This window comes from the organism of the source record quoted next, unplaced genomic scaffold (assembly GCF_019419815.1).
Source record: "Pyrus x bretschneideri cultivar Hongxiangsu unplaced genomic scaffold, Pyrus_bretschneideri_v1 Contig10, whole genome shotgun sequence".
NCBI lineage: Eukaryota > Viridiplantae > Streptophyta > Magnoliopsida > Rosales > Rosaceae > Pyrus > Pyrus x bretschneideri.
Genome location: NW_025999391.1, coordinates 755,574 through 779,976, shown reverse-complemented (window position 1 = coordinate 779,976; position 24,403 = coordinate 755,574). Strand labels below are relative to the sequence as shown.

At 38.8% G+C, this 24,403-nt stretch overlaps 1 protein-coding gene and 1 pseudogene across 1 annotated transcript; both read left to right on the top strand.

Moving 5' to 3' along the window:
• The first annotated feature begins 1,523 nt into the window (after positions 1-1,523).
• On the top strand, positions 1,524-5,060 carry LOC125468536 (annotated as a pseudogene).
• Positions 5,061-16,005: 10,945 nt separating this feature from the next.
• On the top strand, positions 16,006-18,685 carry LOC125470241 (pentatricopeptide repeat-containing protein At1g12620-like). Its single transcript, XM_048569020.1, has 2 exons — positions 16,006-16,461; positions 18,602-18,685. Exons 1-2 carry the CDS (start codon positions 16,006-16,008, stop codon positions 18,683-18,685), a joined length of 540 nt encoding a protein of 179 aa, XP_048424977.1.
• The last annotated feature ends 5,718 nt before the right edge of the window (positions 18,686-24,403 follow it).

Genomic DNA, 24,403 nt, shown 5'->3' with positions numbered 1-24,403 from the left:
GGAGCAAGCTTTTCATTCTCTCTGCATCACTACCTTCCAACACCAGCAAAGATGTTGGACATAAGCACTTAGTCCCCTCCGCATCCTCGCTCCATCTCAGTATCTTCTTCGTCACCCTCTCACCCATCTCCACATACAAGCACCCAAGAGCGTCCTCCAAATCACAACATAAACAATATTGCAAGGAATCTTCAAAGCCATCTTTTGTGTTTCTTCTATACTCCCTGCCCTCCGTAGCATATCTATTAAACACCAATAGTGCTTGATGTCCGGTGCAATTTCATACTCGTCGATCATCTTCCCAAAGTTCAGCCCCTCATCAATTAATCCTCCATGGCTGCAAGCATTGAAAATACTCAATAATGTCACTCGATTCAGTTTGAGACCAACTTTCTCCATGCTTGTAAAATTCTCAACAGATTCTTTCCCAATTCCAAGCATTGAAAATACTCAACAATGTCACTCGATTTGTGCATCACCCGACCGGTTGTACTTGTTTGTCACATTCTTTCCTTCCAACAGCGGATGCTGTGGGAAGTACCATTTTTGTGTACTTGTTTGGACAAAATATTGTACATAATTCAATCACGCCGTGGTCCTTTAGTTCGACATTCATTTATTTGAAATGGAAAGTAGAATTCATGAACACTATGTTAATCAAAATACAGAAAATATTCACCTATTTGTGTAAATCCTCAGTTTTTGTTTTCCGGATTGCGGGTTTCAGATGAAAAATTATACAGAAAAGTAGAAGACTAGTTCCAAATACCAACCTTGAGCAGCGTGAAAAACTAGTCGTGTTTTTTTTTTAACAAATAATATTATCTGCACTAAAAAGGTGGGAGAATGAGCTAAACCTTATCATGGGCTAGTAATTAGCAATAATGTGGTTTAAATTTGCCTTTGACGACAATCAAACATAAGATCCCTCACTTACAAATTAAGAGAAATAATAAAAAACTAATCGTGTTTGGATGTGATAACTGCTTGTTTGTTTTTTACTTTTTAATTTTTGAAATTAAAAAAAAAACTTTTCAATTTACTGTTTTACTCTTACATTACACAACCTTCTTCAAGGACCCAGATACTCTCTGGATCCAAAGGAACTGAGCTTAATGATTAAATAATCTTGACCGTTAAAATTTGATTCAACGGCTACAAACAGGAGGCTCCTCTAAAAATTATAATAATTATAGCCGTTGAATCAAATTTTAACGGTCTGAATCATTTAATTCTTGAACTCAGTTCCGTTGAGTCCAGAAAGAATCCGGTTCCCTTGTTTCAAGAGTTGTATTTTTTTGTTTGAAGGGCTTTTATGTGCAATTATTTTGTATGAAGCCTTTGGGAACAGTGAATGAGTCGGTTTTCACCAAAAATAGGAAAATCGCTCGTTATTAAAGCTAATAAAAAAAAACAAAGTCGTGCTAACAGGTTGAAGCAGATTCTTGCCTCCATAAATCATCCTCAGCAAAAGTTATTCGGAAAGAGGATTTACGCACGGATTCGCTGACGCACTGGAGACGATGCGGGCAACAACACCTGCTGTTGCTTCTTCTTCTTTGAAGGTTGGTTATGGCGGCAGCAGCAGCAGACTTAGACTCAGAGGTATGCTGCCTTGTCTTCTTCAATCTTCTTCTGTTCTTGTTTTCTTCAACAATTACTTGGCTTTGTGTCACTCTCGCGCTTCTAAATCAACCGAATCTAGAAACACCCAACAACACCAGCGTGTGAAAATCAGTAATGTTGAGGATGCTCTCAATATGTTCGACGAAATGCTTCAAAGGCGTCCTCTGCCTTCCGTTGTCCCTTTCAACCAAGTCCTGACTCAACTTGCCAAGTTGAAACATTACTCGGCAGTCATCTCCTTGAATAACCAAATGGTTATGTCCGGAATTCGTCCTGATGCTTATACCCTAAACATTATCATTAACTGCTTTTGTCGTTTGCACCAAATGGGGTTTGGTTTGTCAGTCTTGGGTAACTTCTTCAAATTGGGTTTTGAACCAATTGTCATGACCTTCAACACTCTAATCAATGGCTTTATTTGTGAGGGTAGAGAGGCTGAGGCAGCAGCACTTTTCAACAAAATGATAGAGACAGGTACTTGGAAGCCTGATGTGGTTACATTCAAAACACTAGTAAAGGGCCATTGCTTGAAAGGTAACAACACTGCAGCTATCCAATTGCTTAAGAAGATGGAAGAATGAGCTTGCAAGCCTGACATAGTTGTCTATAGCACAATTATTGACAGTCTTTGCAAGGATACTCTAGTTGTTGATGCACTGAACCTGTTCTCAGAAATGACAAGTAAGGGTTTTGCTCCCAACATCATTACCTATACCTCTTTGATTCATGGATTTTGCAAAGTAGAGAATTGGTAAGAAGCTACAAGATTGTTGAATGAAATGGTAAGTAAACAAATCTTTCCAAACGTGTGCACCTTCAGTGTTTTGGTTGATGCATATTGTAAAGAGGGTATGGTCCAGGAAGCAAGGAGCCTGGTCGAAATGATGATTCAAAGAGATATCAAACCTAATACAGTTACATACAATTTGCTTATGGATGGTTACTGTTTGCGAGGAGAAATGGATGAGGCGAAAAAGGTTTTTGAAGTGATGCTTAGCAAATGCTGCATGGTTGATACTTGTAGTTATAACATAATGATAAACGGCTACTGTAAAAGTAAAAGGATAGATGATGCCCGAATGCTTTTTGTGGAAATGTCTCATAAGGGAGTTGTTCCAGATACGGTTACTTATAGCACTCTTATGGATGGGTTTTGCAAGATGGGGAGAACACAAGATGCACAGAACTTGTTCTCTCAAATGCAAGCTTGTGACCAACTTCCAGACATTCAAACTTATACTATTTTATTGCATGGCATGTGTACAAACCAACAATTTCCCAAGGCAGTTGAATTGTTGGAAGAGATGGAGGGAAAGAAGTTGGATTTTGATATTGTAACTTATAATATTCTTATTGATAGTTTGTGCAGAGCTGAAAAAGTTGAATATGCGTGGGATCTCTTTCGTCGCTTATCATCAAAAGGAATTCAACCTAATGCCAGGACGTATAATACAATGATTAGTGGATTTTGTAATGGAGGGCTTGATAGGAGCATATTCATGCGACTTAAATGGCTTGTTCTCGTGCATTTACGTTATGTTTCTTTAGTTATTTTAGTCCTTTATGCTTCTTTTGTGTGTTTTCAGGTTCTAAGGGCAAGGTATGCAAAAGGATGCCTTTTGGAGCCTTTTGGAGCAAATTAGAGATTGGAATGGATATCATATGCTTGGAGCCAAGAGGATGGACGAAATTAAAGACTTGAAGTCGGAAAGTTAAATCCTAAAAGACCTCATGTTTAAGCATCATTGAAGACTCCTACGCATTTTAGAAAACAACATTCCTTGCAACCTTAGGACATTGTCGTGTGTTTCCTTGTGTCTCCCTTCCTTGCCATGCAAGGAAGGGCTTTGTTCCCTATTTTTAAACACTTAAAGCATTCACTTATCATATCATTCACTTATCATATCATACACTTATCACTTATCATAACCATACACTTATCACTTATCATACTCATAATCATCTACACATTTCAACCATTTAAACATATGCATTTCAACTCACATGCACACCCACCTCTTTCCACCTAATCCACATGCATTCACAACACAACACACCACAAACACTTCCATTTCCTTCTCCTAGCCGTGAGTCTCCCTTAGAATCAAAAAACCATCTTTCATTTCCATCACTCCTCACTCCCATTCCCCCAACCAACTATCCCTAGACCTTATGCTACAACGAAGAGGAAGAGAAGAGGGCCTAAACGTTCATACAATTCAAGTTTGAGTTGTTGGAATGTTTAGGCGTTTCTTCGATTTCAATGTTTAATTTCAATTCTCTTTGTTTTGTACGTATGAGGAACTAAACCCCCCCTTAGCTAGGGGGTGATTCGAAATATATGTTTATGCTTGCAATATGATTTGATTACTTTTAATTACGTTTCATAAGTTGTGAATTCAATTTGTTTAACTATTTGATTGATATCCTATTTATGTATGTTTATTAAGAATGAACGCTTAATTTTCATGCATGAATTTGACGCTAGAATATAAGTGAGTTTCACGTAATAGTTATGAACTTATATTCACAAGTAGTGGAGGTTGCTTATAAACAATCGCGTTAAACAAATTCTTGGCATAAGTTTCATGCAATCATAGTAACGAATGCCTCGTCAACACTTATAATTTTCATGATGCTTAATGATTCTTGCTTGTATCTCTATTATGCAATTCATGTAGGGAACTTGTGAGGAATGCTTTGGGTTGTCGTATGCAATCATCCAATTCATTAACTTAAGGAAAACTTGACGGTTAATTAAAGCGGACCTAATTAACCCGGGGCGTTGAGAATTCATGGTTTATTGAAAAGCAATTAGAAATCGTTTTGTATGCAAGTATAACATGTGTGGAGATGAACCCCTTAGCTAGCTTCCCATCCATTTATTTCCGTCAAAATCGTATTTATAATTTGTTTTCTATGCAATCTATCCATCTTAGTTTAAACTCGTCCAAACCTAAATCCCCCCCCCCATATTTCGTTTAAGTCTTAGTCTTAATCTATCTTATTTTAAGTTTTGCATTCTTTGAGTCTAGTATAGCGTTTATAACTTGTTTTTACGTTTTTGAAGTCAAATCCAAGTGGTTAACAATCCCTCCTAATCCCCGGTCCAGAACGATCCCTACTTACACACTTCACTACAATTGACAAAAAGAGGGTTTAATTTGTGCGCGTATAAAACTCGCATCAGGGCTAATATGTGAAGCGGAAAGCTTGCTTAGAGAAATGGAAGAGAAAGGCTGTTCTCCAGATGGTTGGACTTACAACACAATTATCCAAGGGTTTATCAATAACAACGAGACATCAACGGGAGTGAGATTTATTCAAGAAATGGTGGAGAGGGGTTTTTCTGCAGATGCATCAACTACGGAGTTAGATCGTTAATTTATTGTCTAAAGATAGAGTAGATACCGCTTTGTTGGCATTTATAGAAAGACCATAATGAAATTGATTTGCATCTTTTTAGTTTTGACAAGTTTCGGTGCATCCTTCCCTTGAATGCTACATTGGAGGAGGGAGTTGTTCCACTGTCGAGTCCAATTCGGGTAGCCATTCGTTGGTGCATCACCTAGTGACATATGATATGTGTTGTTAATTGAATTTATCAATTAAGATTATGAAATCTGTTGTTCAAGCAGAGTATATGGACTAGTATGAAATTTGTAGACATGTTTATGACTCGAACACCAATCCATGAGATTGCCTCTGCTTGCTTTACTAATCCTGCAAATATGCATATTAAGTGACAATTCAGGTCAGATATAAGAGTCCAAGACTAGTTCCCAATTCCGACCTTGCGCAGCATGAATAACTAGTTGTGTTTGAACGTGATAACGGCTTGTTTAACCTTTTTTTTTTTTTTTTTTTTTTAATCTTTTTTTCTTTTTGGGTATGGTACATTTTACCTTCTTAGGTTTTGGTGCAATTACAACCTCATACAACATCTTCAAAACATTTCAATCTCATACATTTAATATTATTTTTTTTCAATTTCGTACAACCATTAAAAAATCTGTTAAGTTAACCGTGAATTGATGACATGGCAAATATGGGATCCCTATTTGTGTTGACGTAGTTGCCACATTTGTGTCACATGGCTAAACACTTAATAAAAATTTTAAAATATTAAAATAATTAGGGTAAATTACGCTTTACCACCTCAGGTTTGAGGTCTATTGCAACCTCATACAACATCTTTAAAAAATTTCACTTTCATACTTCACGTACTATTTTATTTCAATATAATACATCCTTTAGATTTTCCATCCATTGGTCTGTTAAGAGCTAACGTGGCTGCCACATTTATCCTGACCTGGCTGCCAAATTTATGCCACGTGGCCTTTTTTTTTTTTATGTATTTAAAATATTATAATAATTTACCCTTTAAAAGAAAATTATGTATTTATGCTATGTGGCTGCCACATTTATGCTGACCTAGCTACGACTTTTGTGCTGACCATCCAAGAAGTCTCTAGCGACATCTCCAACGAATGTGAGCTCGAACTCATCGCCGAAACGGTTTTGACGAGGAGGCACGGGTCTATGAAGACGAACCAAGCTGCACTGGCTTGGATAAGAGCTTCGGGTTTTCCAAGTACATTGGGAACAAGTATGAGATGGGAGAAGAGGTTGGGAGTGGGCATTTTGGGTACACTTGCAAAGCTACGTTCAAGAAGGGTGACCTCAAGGGCCAGTAGGCCGCCGTCAAAGTCATCCCCAAAGCCAAGGTTTGCAGTTTCTTAGTTTGAATGGATTTACTAACCAATTAAGCTGTGGATGAGGGGTTGCGGAGGTGGGGTTGTGGGGGTGGGGGTTGCGGGGGAGGTTGGGGTGGGGTGGGATGGGGTAGGTTTTTGGATGGGAGGGGAAGTGAAGAGAGTGGAGGAGAGGGAGGTAGGTCGGGGGAATGGGCTTCTGGGTTTCAATTATTTTTTTTTTTTTGGTAAATTACATTTTACCCTCCCTCAAGTTTAGGGGTAATTTCAATTCTTTACAACATCTTTAAAACATTTCAATTTCATACATTTATTTATCATTTTATTTTAATTTCATACATCCGTTAGAAAATTTGTTAAGTGATGACGTAGCAAATATAGGATCCACATTTGTGCTGATGTGGCTGCCAAATATGTAACACGTGGCAAAAATAATAATTTTTTAAGCATTTAAAATATAATAATAATTTACCCTATTATTAAAAATAAAAAAAATAAAAAATAAAAAATAAAAAACCTCGACTCTTTCCCCTTCCCCACAGCCCAACCCCTCCTCCTGCCACGGCTTTCGACCTTTCTGGTGTGGTGGGGCCTGTCATTTGGGTTGATCTTTCGGGATTCGGGTTTGAGTGACCCGGAGAACCATGTGGAGGAGGACTCGCTAAAGTGGTAGTCGATGGAGGAGTAGGAGGGGGAGGGGAACCGGAGGGGGAGGGGAACCGGAGGGGTTGATGACAAGGGTGGAGTGAAACAACATGGCAGTCTTTTCTCCATCGTGGGAGTTGCGCAAGGGGCTCTGGACGTAGTAGACGGGGTGGCAACCTGAGGATCTGGTGGGGGACGACGGTGCGAGGCTGGTCACCTCAAAGTCGGTCTTAGCATGCATTGTGGCGGAGGTTGGATTGTTTGGTGGTGGATTGGGGATGATTTAATGGAGGGTGATTTGGGGCAATATTGTGTGAGCTGCGCTCAGTTGCAATGAAAAGGGGGAAGATGGGTTGCAAGGAAGAGGAAGGGGAAGGGGTCGAGGAAGATGTTTAGGATTTTTTTTTTTAAATAATAGGATAAATTATTATTATATTTTAAATGCTTAAAAAATTATTAATTTTTGCCATGTGGTAAATATTTGGCAGCCACGTCAGCAGTGGATATCATATTTGCCGCGTCATCACTTTCTAACGAATGTATGAAATTGAAATAAAATGATAAGTAAATGTATGAAATTGAAATGTTTTAAAGATGTTGTAAGAAATTGAATTGACCTCAAACTTGAGGGGTAAAATGTAATTTATCCTTTTTTTTAGGGTAAATTACACTTTCATACCTCAGGTTTAAGCTTTATTTCAATTCCTTACAATATCTTTAAAACATTGCACTTTCATACCTTAAGTACTATTTTATTTCAACATAATACCTCTGTTCCATTTTCCATCCATTGATCTGTTAAGAGCAACTCCACTCCTAAGACTTTGCGCCAGCATCCAGCTCATTTATCCACTTCAGTGAACAGTAATAGACCCTAATGAACAGTAATAGGCCAAAGCATCTCCACCCCAAAATAAATGTGCTGGCACCCAATCTAAAAATGCTCTGGCACAAACGATCTCCACCCCTACAAAATGCGCTAGCACCCAGTCCATTCAAGAAGAAGTTGTGTAGTGACCACCACCATAGCCAAATAGCCTTACTTCCCATATTTCGTATATGTTGTAAGTTTTAACCCCGTTGAGCCTTGTTTAGCCTTTATTCTTTGTTTACCCACATTTTCCTCACCTAGCCTAGTTTAGGACAATTCCCACCCTTGTTCTTAAAAGATAATGAGCATGACTTAATTGAATTCCTTTTGAGTTACATTATGAAAGAAAATGAGTGTGGGGGAGAGAATGTTTAAGTGTTTATGTATGTTTGGAGATTCAAAAGAAAAGAAAAAAAAAGAAAAGAAAGAAAGAAAGAAAAAAAAAGCTTGAAAAAAATGAAAGAATGAGTGATTGAAGGAAGGGTCCAAAACACCAATTCTGGCCGTAAATTGTCTAAATTCTCCCTTTTTGTTCAAAAGTTGAGTTTTCATTCAAAAGTGAATTCTAAGTTGATTCAAGTGCTTTGCTCACTATTTCTTTAAGAACCTTTGTTTTCCATATCCTTTCTTTGTTATCCACACGCCCCGAACCCCATTACAACCCGTGACTTCAATCTTGAGTGTTATGTGTTTCAATTTGTGGAGTTTGAACTTGGTATGAGCATATGGTGTCACTGGTTCTCGCGTCTAAGTAGTAGCATTCCATTCATGAGATCATATCTAAACATGCTTATTAACTCCAGAAATTGCGTTCTTTGTGATACATATATGTGAGTGTTCGGTTTCATGTTTACATCAATCTTCTCACATATACTTAGTGTAGGGTGTGTAGTCAGAAAATCTGAGTAAAAATTGAGTGCATATCTTGTGAGGAATTGAGCAAATTCTCTAAGGCATGTTACTACATTCAAAACATGGTTTTAAATGCTTAATTGTGAAATAGTATGTGGTGACTGTGATTAAGAATGTAATTAAGTGTGAAGATGACTAAAATCTGTGGGAATGATGATTTTTAACATGTCATGTGCATTGGAAATCCCTAAGACGATTGTTGGAAGGTTTAGGTTGTGTTTTACTTGTTTTGTTTCGTTTCGTTTTGTTTTGTTTTTCTTTCTGTTTTGCTCGAGGACTAGCAAAAGATAAGTGTGGGGGAGTTTGATAGGAGCATATTCATGCGACTTAAATGGCTTGTTCTCGTGCATTTACGTTATGTTTCTTTAGTTATTTTAGTCTTTTATGCTTCTTTTGTGTGTTTTCAGGATCATAAGACGTGTTTGACGAAAGGATGCATTGTGGAGTGTTTTGGGGCCTTTTGGAGCACTATTGGGCTAAGGATGGATAGCTTATGCTTGAAGCCCAAGTGTTGGATGAAATTGAAGGCCTTGTATGCACTTGAGGACACAAAACAATGGCCCTAACCCAATTACATTCACATTGTCGTGGGCTTAACACAAACACCATTCCTTGCCATGCAAGGGGGAGCAATTTGGGTCCATTTCATGCACTTAAACCCTAGCCCAATTACACACCATTGCAGCCAAATCCATTCTTTGCCATGCACATTCACCACCAATTCAACCACATGCACTTATTCCTCCATCATTGCACAACATTGCAGCCACATGCACCAAAAACTACACTATGCCGTGACTTCCCCTTCATTCCTTCCACATGCAATTCCAACCTAACCCACATGCAACTCTTCATCATTGCACCACAAATCAGCCACTCACATGCATTCACACACACTTCACACAAACAACAAGTCTTTGTCGTGCCATTCCCAATCCCTTTCCAACATTTCACATGCATTTCCACCTTGGTCATGCTTTCCCATTTCATTATTCATTCACTTTGCATTCATTCAATTTAGCCACATGCACTTATTCTTTCATCATTGCACTACCAATTCAACACATGCATTCATCATAATTCACAACACAAAACAGCCACACAAACCAACCCATTGCCGTGAGTTTCCCTTGCCATTTTCAGCCATCACACTTCATCATTGCAGCCAGCATTCACCCTAGTTGTCAATCACATACTTTCCCATTATATAATTCAAATACATGCATCTGTAATCATTCAATCACAAGCTTTAATTCACAAAACAAATCAGCCACAACACACAAACACACCCATGCCGTGCACACTCCCATTGCATTTCCAGCTATTCCACATGCTATTTCAGCCACATCCCTCCATAATCATTCAAATCATTGCCGTGCACATGCTCTCCCATTTTCAGATTGAAGCCACATCCATTTCCAGCACCAAAACACCACTCATTGCCGTGGCTACCAACCCATTTCCAGCTTTCACATGCTGCAACATGCATTTCCAGCTTTCCACCCATTTTCCTAACTGTTTTTCACATGCATTGCAGCCACATTCTCACCCATTCTCTTCCTATATAACCACACACACTTCATTCATTTGCATCATTCATTCCACACTTCAATTCACTCCCCATTCCATCTCATTTCATACACAACACCACAACACAACACAAAAACAGCATGCTTCCAAGCTTACCGTGGGTTCCCTTCTACTTCTCCTCCATTGCTTCCATTTCCACCACTCCCCAAACCATCCACACCATCAAACTATCCTTAGACCTTATGCTACAATGAAGAGGAAGAGAATAGGGCCTAAACGTTCATACAATTCAAGTTTGAGTTGTTGGAATGTTTAGGCGTTTCTTTGATTTCAATGTTTAATTTCAATTCTCTTTGTTTTGTACGTATGAGGAACTAAACCCCCCTTGGCTAGGGGGGATTCGAAATATATGTTTATGCTTGCAATATGATTTGATTACTTCTAATTACGTTTCATAAGTTGTGAATTCAATTTGTTTAACTATTTGATTGATAACCTATTTATGTATGTTTATTGAGAGTTCACGCTTAATTTTCATGCATGAATTTGACGCTAGAATATAAGTGAGTTTCACGTAATAGTTATGAACTTATATTCACAAGTAGTGGAGGTTGCTTATAAACAATCGCGTTAAACATATTCTTCGCATAAGTTTCATGCAATCATAGTAACGAATGCCTCGTCAACACTTATAGTTTTCATGATGCTTAATGATTCTTGCTTGTATCTCTATTATGCAATTCATGTAGGGAACTTGTGAGGAATGCTTTGGGTTGTTGTATGCAATCATCCAATTCATTAACTTAAGGAAAACTTGACGGTTAATTTAAGCGGACCTAATTAACCCGGGGTGTTGAGAATTCATGGTTTATTGAAAAGCAATTAAGAAATCATTTTGTATGCAAGTATAACATGTGTGGAGATGAACCCCTTAGCTAGCTTCCCATCCATTCATTTCCGTCAAATCCGTATTTACAATTTGTTTTCTTTGCAATCTATCCATTTTAGTTTAATCTCGTCCAAACCTAAATCCCCCCCCCTATATTTCGTTTAAGTCTTAGTCTTAATCTATCTTATTTTAAGTTTTGCATTCTTTGAGTCTAGTATAGCGTTTTAAACTTGTTTTTACGTTTTTGAGTCAAATCCAAGTGATTAACAATCCCTCCTAATCCCCGGTCCAGAACGATCCCTACTTATACTTATACTACAATTGACAAAAAGAGGGTTTAATTTGTGTGCGTATAATTCTCGCATCAGCTGCCAACTGTCTGCCACATGGCAAAAATAATAATTTTTAAATTTTTTTTAAAAAAGCTGAATTTTTACAAAAAAAAAAAAAAAAAAAAATTGAAACTATGTGACCTACATCTGCAAGAAGAAGAGGGAGGGAGGAAGAAAAAAGAAAAAAGAAAATTCAAACTATCCCTCCCCCCCCCCCAGTGACCCACATCTGCAAGAAGAAGAAGAGGGAGGAAGAAGGAGAAAAAAAAATTAAGCGACCTGCATCTGCAGTAGGAAGAAGAAAAGGAAAAGGAAGGAGGAAGAAAAGGTAAAAAAAAAAAAAAAAAAAAAAAAAAAAAAAAAACCAACCACCCCCCGCCAGGACCCTCCTCCGTTGGCCTCCTTGCTAGACCCTCCCCCTATTCCTTCTGTCCTTCCCCCCTCGGCCGTGACCTTCCTCCCGTCCCCCCCTCTCCCTACGTGACCCTCCTCCCTCCGCAATCTGGTGATTTTCAGTTTAGATGAGTTTTGAAAATACTAATACTTTGAGTTTGAGATGATTTTTGAACTGGTTTTATGGTAGATGGGATTTTCAGGGGTGGGTGATGGGGGATTTTTGGGAGGGGTGGCTCGAGTGGGATTTTGGGGTTTTTTTTCTTTCTTTCTTCCTCCCTCTTCTTCTTCTTCTTCTTCTTCTTGCAGATGTGAGTCATTGGGGTTTAATCCACTTTCTTCTTCTTCTTCTTCTTCTTCTAAGCAACCTGATCCCAAAAATCCCCCATCACCCCTTCCCCCTCCCCCCCCTCCGCCCCAAAATCATTCGCCTACTCCCTCCTCTCCAAATATGAGAGATGGAGGCCGAGAGCCTAAGACAGAGTAGACTTGAGAAACGAGAGCTTCTTGATCATGCAGATGTTGATGACAAAAATAAAGATCGGATGCGAGGTGGGTTTTTCAATGGACGAGTCATACTCAATGGTGGTGTACTAGGGGAAAAGCTCGACAGGGAGGTTCTCGTTGGAGATGGAGGTGTAGTGGGGAAGAAAGTGGTTACGGGTGAAGCAGAAAGGGCAGATCCAGATCTTGGCGGTGTAATAGACGGTGTAGAAGGGGTTGAGAACGAAGCGGCAATGAAGGGGCCGGGCATGGAAGGGAATGGCTTGATCAGAGTGTAGATGGCGGAGACTAGGACTATGCTCAGTCAAATATGGGGTGGGTGATGGGGATGGGGATGGAGAAAGGGGTGGATGCTGGGAGTGGGAGAAGAGGGTGGGCTCGGGCGGGGAAAACAAAGGGGATTTTGGGGTTTTTTTATTTATTTTATTTATTATTTTTTTTACTTTGCTTTAATTAATTATTTTAATATTTTAAATCTTTTATTAAGTGTTTAGCCATGTGGCACAAATGTGAAAGCCATATCAGCACAAATGAGGACCCATATTTGCCATATCATCACTTAACGGTTAACTTAACAGATTTTTTAACGATTATATGAAATTGAAAAAAAATAATAATACTAACTATATGAGATTGAAATGTTTTAAAGATGTTGTATAAGGTTGTAATTGCATTGAAACCTGAGGGGGTACAATGTAATTTACCCTTTCTTTTTTGTACAACTCTTACATTATAAAACTTTTTTTCTTTTTGTTTTTTGAATAAACGATATTATGTACACTTAACTGGTGGGGAGTGAGCTAAGCCTCACAATGTGCTAGCAATAATGTGATTCAAGTATGCTATTGACGAGAATCGAACCTGAGACTTCTCACTTACAAGTGAAGAGAAATACTGTTAAACCGTAGTACTAAGTGGTTATACAACGTTTTTCAATTTCATGAGTTTAATTTTTTGTTTGAAGGGCTTTAATGTCCAATTAGTTAAACTACATATCAATAGAACTCTGACTATCAACTAAAATTTTATAAAATTAACATTCTAACCTACTAATCAAAACTAAACAGAAATAAAAGATATGGGTCCCAATATAATTTCACACAAATTTTAAAAAGTAATGTTACACTTACCACCAATTTGCACATTTGAATCATTTCTCCAATAGCGGTGGGGCAACCAGCACATGTGGGTCTTATCTCTGTTAGGAGAAAAACTTATTTGGGGCTTGACTTGCCGCTGGACTTCGCTGAGTAGCACTACAATCCACTCAAAACTCTCCACGTGGCAATTCTTAAATATAATCTCTTATCATTTTTTTATATTTAAAATTCTCATAATTATTTTTCACTAATTAATATATTATATATATATATATATCAATCTAATGTTTCCATTTTTTTTCTTCTTTCTCCTTTTTTTCCTACTTTCCCCCGCCTTTTATTTCTTCCCAAACTTCCCTCCACTTTTTTTTGTCATTCTCTTCACCATCTCTCCCACTTCTTTCTCTCTCCCAGTTGTGGTTCTTGCTTTTTATGAAATTCTGCACTTTTTTATTCAAAAAATTTCTTTGCTTTCTTTCCCCCTCCTCTCTCCAAATACAAACATTTATTTTCCCCCATTGTTTCTCTCCTCTCTATAAATACCAAAGTGCACACTCCAGATTATCAAATTAATTTTTTCATAACCTATTTGTTATCTTTCATTTTATTTGGATCATAGTAGCTTTCTATTTTCAAGAAAGTACATCTCTATCAAATATAATTAAATAGAAAAAAAAACCCTGATACGCCTATATATGTGGGTTATTCATGTCAAGTTCACATGATCAAAGCAACTATTGTATAAAGAATGAAAAGAAACTTATAGATTCTTCGTTGCTTTCCATGGTGTTATTTTTTTATTTTTTATTTTTTATTTTTAAGGACAGCAAGAAACAAAACTGGAAGAGAAAGGAGTGGAAGAGAGTACTAAAGACCTAGGGCAAAACAAACTAGAGGGAAATTTGGGAAGAAAACAAAATAGGGGGAAAGAAGGAAAAAAAAAAAGGAAACATTAGAATTAGTAGAAAACATAATTATGAAAATTTTAAATATAAAAGAATGGAAAAAGATTATATTTAAAATTTGCCACGTGGCGAGTTTTGAGTGGGTTGTAGTGCCACTCAGCGAAGTCTAGTGATAAGCTGAGTCCCACACAAGTATTTCTCCTTTGTTAGAGAGATAGTACAAATATGTGGTAAGAATAACAATTTTGTTTTTTGAAGTTTCACCCACAGATTCTAACATATCGTTAACATTATGTTTGAATAAAGATATGATAGGATTTTATTTTCTAAATTTGTAAATTTTCTTGTTTAGTTAACCTAAAAGAACAAGGAAACTAGATACGGAATTTGTTATTTTTAAACTCTCAATCATGGAAATTGGAAAATGACACTTATTTATATGGAATTTAAACTTGGGAATTGGAGGTCCCAAATTCCAAGTTTTTCTTCTAGGCGAAAATTCTAAATTTCTATGTTTATGAATCCAAATGAGGGAATTAGTGCATGTCAATTTTTAAATTATAACCTTTACCCCAATTCTAAGTTTTTCTTCCACACGGAAATTCTAAATTTCTATGTTTATGAATCCCAACAAGAAAATTAGTGCATGTCAATTTATAAATTTTAATTTTTATCTAAATTTCAAATTTATTTTCTTCATCCAAACGTAATGTAATATTAAAAATAAAAAATAAAAAAACCTTTCTCTCTTCTCTCTGCTTTCCCACGTCTCCCTTCCTTCCATTCTACACACATTATGTGGGCATAAGTTAGTTTTTATTAAGTTTTTTTTTTTTTTTTTATTTTTATGAACAAATGATATTATTTACATTAAGGGAAGATGATGGACTTAACCTGAGCTAATAATAATATGGTTCAAAGCGAGTATCGAATCTAAAATTTGTCACATACAAGTAAAAAGAATATCATTTGATCGTAATACTAATTCGTTTTTTGGAAGCCTTTTAGAATAGTGAATGAGTCAGGTTTCACCAAAAATAGTAAAATCATGCTAACAGGTTGAAGCAGAGTCTTCCCTCCATAAGTCATCCTCAGCAAAAGTTTTTCGGAAAGAAGATTTGCGCACTGATTCGCTGACTCACTGAAGATGATGCGGGCAACAACAGCTGCTGTTGCTTCTTCTTCTCTTTCTTTGAAGGTTGGTTATGGCAGCAGTAGCAGACTCAAACTCAGAGATATGCTGCCTCGTCATCTTCAATTTTCATCTGTTGTTGTTTTCTTCAACAATTACTTGGCTTTGTTTCACTCTCGAACTTCTAAATCTCCCGAATCTAGAAACACCCAACAACACCAGCCTGTGAACATTGTAATGTTGAGGATGCTCGCAGTGTGTTTTTGAAGAAATGCTTCAAAGGCGTCCTCTGCCTTCCGTTGTCCTTTTCAACCAAATCTTGACTCAACTTGCCGAGTTGAAACATTATTCGGCAGTCATCTCCTTGAATAACCAAATGGTTGTGTCCAGAATTCGTCCTAATGTTTATACTCTAAACATTATCATGAATTGCTTTTGTCATTTGAGGAAAATGGGGTTTGGCTTTTCTATCTTGGGAAAATTCTTCAGATTGGGTTTTGAACCAATTGTCACGACCTTCAACACTCTAATCAACGACTTCATTCGTGAGCATAAAGAGGTTGACGCAGCTGCACTTTTCAATGAAATGATGGAGGGAGGTATTTGCAAGCCGGATGTGGTTACTTTCAACGTACTAGCAAATGGCTATTGCTTGAAAGGTAACAACACTGGACCTATCCAGTTGCTTAAGAAGATGGAAGAAAGCGATTACAGGCCTGACATAGTTGTCTATAACACGATCATTCACAGTCTTTGCAAGGATACTCTAGTTGTTGATGCACTAAACCTCTTCTCAGAAATGACAAGTAAGGGCATCGCTCCTAACGTCATTACCTATACCTCTTTCATTCATGGATTTTGCAAAGTAGGGAATTGGAAAGAAGCTACAAGATTATTGAATGAAATGGTGAGTAAACATATCTTTTGTCACATCCCAGCCCGGGCCTTCACCACATTCCAGGCTCGACTCCATTGTAGCACGATATTGTCCGGTTTGGGCCCCGACCACGCCCTCACGATTTTGTTTTTGGGAACTTACACGAGAACTTCCCAGTGGGTCACCCATCCTGGGATTACTCTCGCATGCTACTTGCTTAACTTCGGAGTTTGGACAGATCCCAAAGCCAGCGAGCTCCCAAAAGGCCTCGTGCTAGGTAGAGATGAGAATATACATATAAGGCTTACAGGATCCACTCCCATGGGCAATGTGGGATGCTATAATCCATCCCCCTTAGGGGCCTGATGTCCTTGGCTCTGATACGAAATTGTCACATCCCAGCCCAGGCCCCCATCACATCTTGAGCCCGCTCCACCACCGTAGCACGATATTGTCCGCTTTGGGCCCCAACCACGCCCTCACAGTTTTGTCATAGAAATAGAGAACGAAGTAACTAGAAAGGTTGTTATAATATAATCCCCCTCTTTTCTATAGGGATTGTCTAGAAAACGGGTTGTTCTGAATACATTCAGACAAAAAAACTAACATAGATGTTATGGGTGGAATTTTTTTTTTTTCGTTATCCTAGAATTGCTCTCGCGCGCTACTCGCTTAACTTCAGAGCTCCAACAGAACCCGAAGCCAGTGAGCTCCCAAAAGGCCTCGTGCTAGGTAATGATGAGAATATACATATAAGGCTTACAGGATCCACTCCCATGAGCAATGTGGGATGCTATAATCCACCCCCTTTAGGGGTCCAATGTCCTCGTCGCCACATATCCGGCCAGAGATTGGCTCTGATACCAAATTGTCACATCCCGGCCGGGGCCCCCATCACATCCAGGGCCCGCTTCACCACCGTAGCACGATATTGTCCTCTTTGGGCCCCGACCACGCCCTCACGGTTTTGTTTCTGGGAACTCACACGAGACATTCTCAGTGGGTCACCCATCATAGGATTGCTCTCGCGCGCTACTCGCTTAACTTTAGAGTTCTTACGGAACCCGAAGCAAGTGAGCTCCCAAGAGGCCTCGTGCTAGATAGAGATGGGAATGTACATATAAGGATCACTCCCCTAGGCGATGTGGGATCTTACAATCCACCCCCCTTAGGGGCCCGACGTCCTTGTCGGCACACCGCAGCCAGGGTTAGGCTCTGATTCCAAATTGTCAACTCCCGGCTCGGGCCCCTACGACATCCCGGGCTCGACTCCACCGTAGCACGATATTGTCCGCTTTGGGCCCCGACCATGCCCTCACTGTTTTATTTTTGGGAACTCACACGAGAACTTCCTAGTGGGTCACCCATCCCGGGCCCCCACGGCATCCCAGGCTCGACTCCACCATAGCACGATATTGTCTGTGTTGGGCCCCGACCACGCCCTCACGGTTTTATTTTTGGGAACTCACACGAGAACTTCCTAGTGGCTCACCTATCCTGGGATTGCTCTCGCACGCTACTCGCTTAACTTCAGAGTTCCAACAGAACCCGAAGCCAGTGAGCTCCCAAAAGGCCTCGTGCTAGGTAGAGATAAGAATATACATATAAGGCTTATAGGATCCACTCCCCTGGGCAATGTGGGATGTTACATCTTTCCAAATGTGTGCACCTTCAATATTTTGGTTATACATTTTGTAAAGAGGGATGGTCTAGAAGCAAGGAGCGTGGTTGAAATGATGACGCAAAGGGATATTGCACCTGATACAATTATGTACAATTCACTTATAGATGGTTATTTTTTGCAAGGAGAAATTGGCAAGGCAAAAAAGGTTTTCGAAGTAATGCTTAGCAAATGGGTTTTGTAAGCGTAAAAGGATAGATGATGCCCGAATGCTTTTTCTGGAAGTGTCTCAAAGGGGAGTGGTTCCAAATACTATTACTTATAACACTCTTATTGATGGGTTTTGCAAGATGGGAAGAATACAAGATGCACGTAACTTGTTCTCTTAAATGCAAGCTTTAGGCCAACTACCAAATATTCAAACGTATTCTATTTTGCTGTATGGCCTTCGTAAAAACCAACAATTTCCCAAGGTGGTTGAATTTTTGGAAGAGATGGAGGGAAAGAAGTTGGATTTTGATATTGTAACTTGCACTATTCTTATTGAAGGTTTGTCCAGAGCTGAAAAAGTTGAATATAAGGGAAATGGAAGAGAAAGGTTGTTCTTCAGATGGTTGCACATACAACAAATAACGAGTCATCAATGGCAGTGAGGCTTATTGAATAAATGGTGGAGAGGGGTTTTTCTACAGATGCATCAACTACGAAGTTGATCGTTAATTTATTGTCTAAAGATAATGTAGATCCCACTTTGTTGGCCTCTATAGAAAGATCGTGATGAAATCGATTCCGTATCTCTTCAGTTTTGACTAGTTTCGGTGATTCCTTCCCTTGAATGCTACGTTGGAGTATTGTTCCACTGCTGAGTCCAGTTCAGGTAGCCATTCATTCATGCATCGCCTAGTGACGTATGATATGTGTTATTAATTGAATATATCAAGCGATAGAGCAACTTTTATGTTACTCTTTTAAGATGATGAAATCTGTTGGAGAAGAAGAGATTGGCAAATCTTACGAGCCCCAAGAACCGAAACAGCCGGAAATATGGCTAGAAATGTAATCCGAGTAGGTTCAATAAGATCTTCAACAACCATTTTAGGAAACAAAGCAACAGCCTTCTGGGGCTGATTCATGCGCGAGTACGCATCAATAATAGCAGTACAGGACACAACAGTAGGCTTCGGCATCTGGTCAAGCAGAGACCAAGCCAATTTAAGCCCCCATTTGCCAAACCATGTATCGTGACATTCCCAGTGACAGAATTCCCCTGCGGGATTTCATTGAACACATTGAGAGCAAGCGCCAACAAGCCACAAGCAACATACATATTAATCAGGAAATAACGAAAGGATTCGTGCATTACCCGAGAGGTTAGGGTTAGCTCAAGAAGTGAGAGCGGGTGGGAGAAATGATAGAAAAAGAAGACAATCAAACATTTGGAGGCACTGAATGAACGAAAATTTGAGCACCCGATTGAAATTCAGAACGATATGATTTCTTTGTATATTTTTGTTCTTGACCAACAGTTCCTCCCAAAGACATACTTCGCTGGAAACCCCCTATTAACATCCCAAAACTCTGAGCACGAGAATTAACACGATGCTTTTAACTTTTCTTTCTTTTCTCTTTATCCTTTCTGTTTTTTTTCAGCTCTACGAGTAACGTAGTAACCCTATGGTATATACATTGTACCTCTCTGAAGTAAACTAGAGCAAACATGCCTTGGGTAGTGCCGGAACAGAATCACCAAGCATTACCTCTTCGTCCTGCTCTTCAGTATTACCTTCAAGAGCTGTTTCATCCACTTCTGCTGTGAAGTTCAGCGGCCCTTGTGGTATTCCAAAGAGTGTAGTGAATATCTGTGTATGGCATTCGTCACAAAAGTAAATATAGGTGAAATGGCCCTCGAATGGAAGCTTATCTGTAGGAGTTTGAGACCCTCTTGTCCCACATTGGTCAACAGTATTTTTTCACTAGCCTTTATATAGACTTATTCCTTTTTCTTAGTAATTAGAACTTGGACTATTTGGAAATGGATTGAAGGCTTGAGTCTTATGGTTGTGTGGATTAGGCTTGATGATTATACTATAATATTAATTAAGTTTTTAATTAAATTAATTAAAAACGTTTTGATTAATAGACACAACTCTTTAGAAATAGTTGTATCTCTTTAGAAAGAGTTGTATAGCTTCAGATACATCCAAAAGATCTTTGAAGAGGTATGAAAGAGCCTATATAACTGGAGTCCTCAGTTCCATCAAAAATCATCTTTTTCTTCCCCCTTGTCTTCCATACAAAATTTCTAGAGAGTAAACACACAAAGCAATTCACTAGAGTTCTATAATCCAATGTGGGTTGTAGAATTAGGTAGTTGTATCCTGGACGAGCAGACGTTGTAGAACTACAAGCACACGAGTGGGACGGAAAGACTATTGAAGGGCATAGCGTTTGCGCTAGCCTCTACCTTCAATTCATTCAAGTTAGTATCATTTTAATTTTTTGTTACTATAACATAATTGCATTCTGTGTTACAAGTATTTTTGAATAATAAAGTACAAATATTTCGGTTCTGTATTTTTGTTATTTTATTGTTTCTAAATTGTTCTCCAACATTATCTACCTCAGCTCCTTGTAAAATCCGGTGAACGAAATCAGTCATCGATGCTGGGACCACCTTATCGTCCATCCCTTGTCAAACATTGGAGGAGAATGGTCTGGATTAATACAAAATTCAATAGGAAATTAATACCTCCGATGAAAAAAAATACTAAACGCTCTGTATAGTTTGAATGAAGCCATTGTATGGCGAGAGATTCGTTGTGGTTACAAGGAAACAGCTATCAACAGAAATCTGTCTACGAGTATGTTACGCCATACATTACTTTCAGAACCTGAGACGAATTTCGCATTCTCGTAGCAGAAATCTTCCCTCGACGAACTTAGGACAAGTAGTAATTCAAACCTTTCTTATGTTAGCATGAGGAAGAGCAACTCAATTAGAACAATCCTGTCAAATGACTGATCTCATTGTTATTGACGAGTCTACTCAACATATTACCTCGTCTTCTATCAAAAGATTTCAAGTATCTCAGCAGTAAAAGTATCGATAGCTCAAACAAACATGTAAACGACGGAGATGCTTCTGACCTGCCATATGTGTATTGGGCCAAAGATGCCAATGTATTCTTCCTGAGCTAAGCTGAGCATGGACTTAATCCAATTGAGCACGCCTTTCCCTTGTTCTTTCTTCTGCAATTTGAGGCATGCAAGGCTGAAACCCCTATTTGACACTTGCAAAACAGCTTCCTCCACGAAGGGTTTAGAGATTCTCTGCCTAATTGATTCTTCTGCATCCCTTTGCCAGAATTCTTCGTAGATTGGGTCCTCCATCAGAGCTTTATCCTGGAGAACAAAATGAAAACTCATACAGGTAAAACAATAGTCATTGTGGTAATCATTTAACACAAACAAATGGGAGCTGAATGATATGGAAACCGTGACAAGTGAGGGATGAACCATGAAACACTTTCTGCATTGTTAGAAGAGAAGACCTCCAAGACCAGATCAGTCTCCAGCTTATACAAGGAACATATGCATTTGTTGTAATAATCAAAATTTAGTTGTAAGATTTGTAAATATTTCAATCTGTAAACAAAATGTTGATAATGATCCTCACCCACTTTCCCAGTGACAATGACAGCCATTGATCGATTTGTCCGTGCTTTCCAGACAAGAAGCTTCTGTGATAGAAGTAAGAAAGAAATCTAGGAAACCTCCTTGCCAAAAATTACAAAAAAATTCTGCTTTGCTTCCACTTCCCCCAGGTCATGCATCTCTCTTCCCTGTTCATGATTGAATCGTACGGATTCACCACTGGAGCAAACATGGCTGCACCCGTTAAAGTGTAACCTGCCATCATTACAACTATAGTCATCATTGCCATAAAGTAAAGACAACAAGGGTGTGCACTCTGGAAAGGAATGTTGCATGTGATTGCTGACTCCTGGACAGCAGGGAGGTCATTTACTTTGTATTATTGCTGCATGTGTGCTGTTGCATCCGGTTACAAGGGTGTAAAGCTTTCTTTGTATTGTGTATTAGAAAGCCTTCCCATAAGCCCTTCTATGCAATGAAATGTATTACAATTCAAATCAGAAAATTTAATATGGTATCAGAGCAGGATTAATCCTTGCCCTGCTCTGCCTTCACTCTTCCGCTGCTATATTCCCTCTTCTATTTTATTGTGTGGTTGATTCCAGCCATGGGTAACGACCAAAGCCCGGATAGAGACAGGCCAAAAGCCTCCAGTGCATTTTTTATTCACATTCTCGTCTCCGATGGAGACAATCGTTCTACTTGGTGTAGATCACTTTCTGATACCCAATATCAACAAATCATCTCCATTATGAACAACAAGAGGACTGGGCAGCCAACTGCTCCTTAAGCCAATGTTGCCGGCAATTCATCGGTTTTGTCTAAACTCCCAGATACAACATGATCTGCATTCAACATTATATTGGATTGTGGATAGCGGGGCAACAGATCACATTTCTCATCTATCACCCAGTCATAATAAAACTACAACACAACATGATTTTGTTGGTTTACAAAATGGAGGACAAGCTGCAATTGAAAGCTTTGGGTCTATTAAATTGTCATCAGCGATATCTCTTGATGGAGTTTTACATGTGCCAAAATTTTGTGTGAACTTATTGTCTATGAGCAAATTAACTCGGGGGTTGAAATGTATCGTGATATGTTATCCGGATTTTTGTGTTGTGCAGGACATGGATATGAAGATGACGATTAGCCTGGACAAGCATTTTAGTGGGCTTTACTACCTCACACCAAGCCAAAATCCTCACCTAGTCAATCATATTAACCGCACCTCGGGACTTTGGCACCAACGTCTTGGACACCCATCATCAGCCCCTCTTCACTCTTTATCCCAAACCATCCCAGAAATCATATTTGATTCTAATTACGCATGTTTGTGAGGTTTGTCCTTTAGCAAAGCAAACTCGCTTATCTTTTGTTTCAAATTCCATAAAATCGGTTGCACCTCTTGATTTGATTCATTGTTATATTTGGGGACCACACAAAATTCATACACACATTGGAGCACATTATTTCCTAACTATTGTAGATGATTTTACTCGCTTCACATAGTTTCATCTCATGCGTTTTAAATCTGATATACAAACATTGTTGAAATCATTTTTTTTCTTGGGTCAAAACACAATTTAATCATGAAATTAAAGCTCTACGTGCCGACAATGGGGGTGAATTTGTATCGATGCGTGCATTTTTAGATGCTCATGGCACCATTTTTCAACATACTTGTGCTCACACTTCTCAACAAAACAGGGTGGTTAAGTGCAAACATCAGCATCTTTTGAATGTTGGCCGTGCATTACGCTTTCAAGCCAATTTACCTTTAAAGTTTTGGGGGGAAAGCATACAAACCGCTTGTTATCTAATAAATCGTCTTCCTACACCCTTACTTTCATATAAATCTCCCTATGAACTCTTGAATGGCACATCACCCGAATATTCTCATCTCCGGGTTTTTGGGTGTTTATGTTATGCTACCAATCTTACTCCCTTGCACAAGTTTGACACACGTGCACGCTGTTGTTTTTTTTTTTTTTGGGATATCCCCTTGGTCAAAGGGGCTATCGAGTCTATGACCTTGATAGCAAGCAAATCTTCACATCTCATGATGTCGTTTTTCACAAGCACATTTTTCCTCTTGCTACCTCACCACCAGAAAATCAACTAGATTCCCCTGTATTACCCATTCCTCATGATGACCACGATTCCAAAAAGCAAGCTAGGCGGCCACCTAGATGCTGGGAGTCAAGCTACGGCCGCAATTATTCCAAAAGCGTTCAACAAATCAGTAAGGGTATTAGGCAGCACCTAGGCAGCCGATTGTACGGGCTAGGCGGCCACGGCAACGGACTAGCAGGTTCTGTTAAAAAACTATATACAGATCATTGTTTAACGGCATCGCCTAAAAGATGAGGCGTTCACATAATATTGAAGAAAGAGAATGAGAGAACATAAGGGAAGAGAGAGCGATGCAGAATTAGAATAACAGATCTGCAATTGTAGGGATAAACAAGAAATTGACTTGGACGATTAGGATTTCTTCGATCTAGCATGCAACGTTTTAGAAGATTTCTTCAATGCACTTGACATTTTAGGAAATTTTACAAAGGAAAAAGAAGATGGGCAGTGCAGGAAAATTTTACAAAGGAAGATGGGCGAAATAATTGAAGGCGAGGAAGAGGAAACAGAAAAGATAAAGGCCTTCATGATTTCCAAGGCATCAATAACCCATCCCTT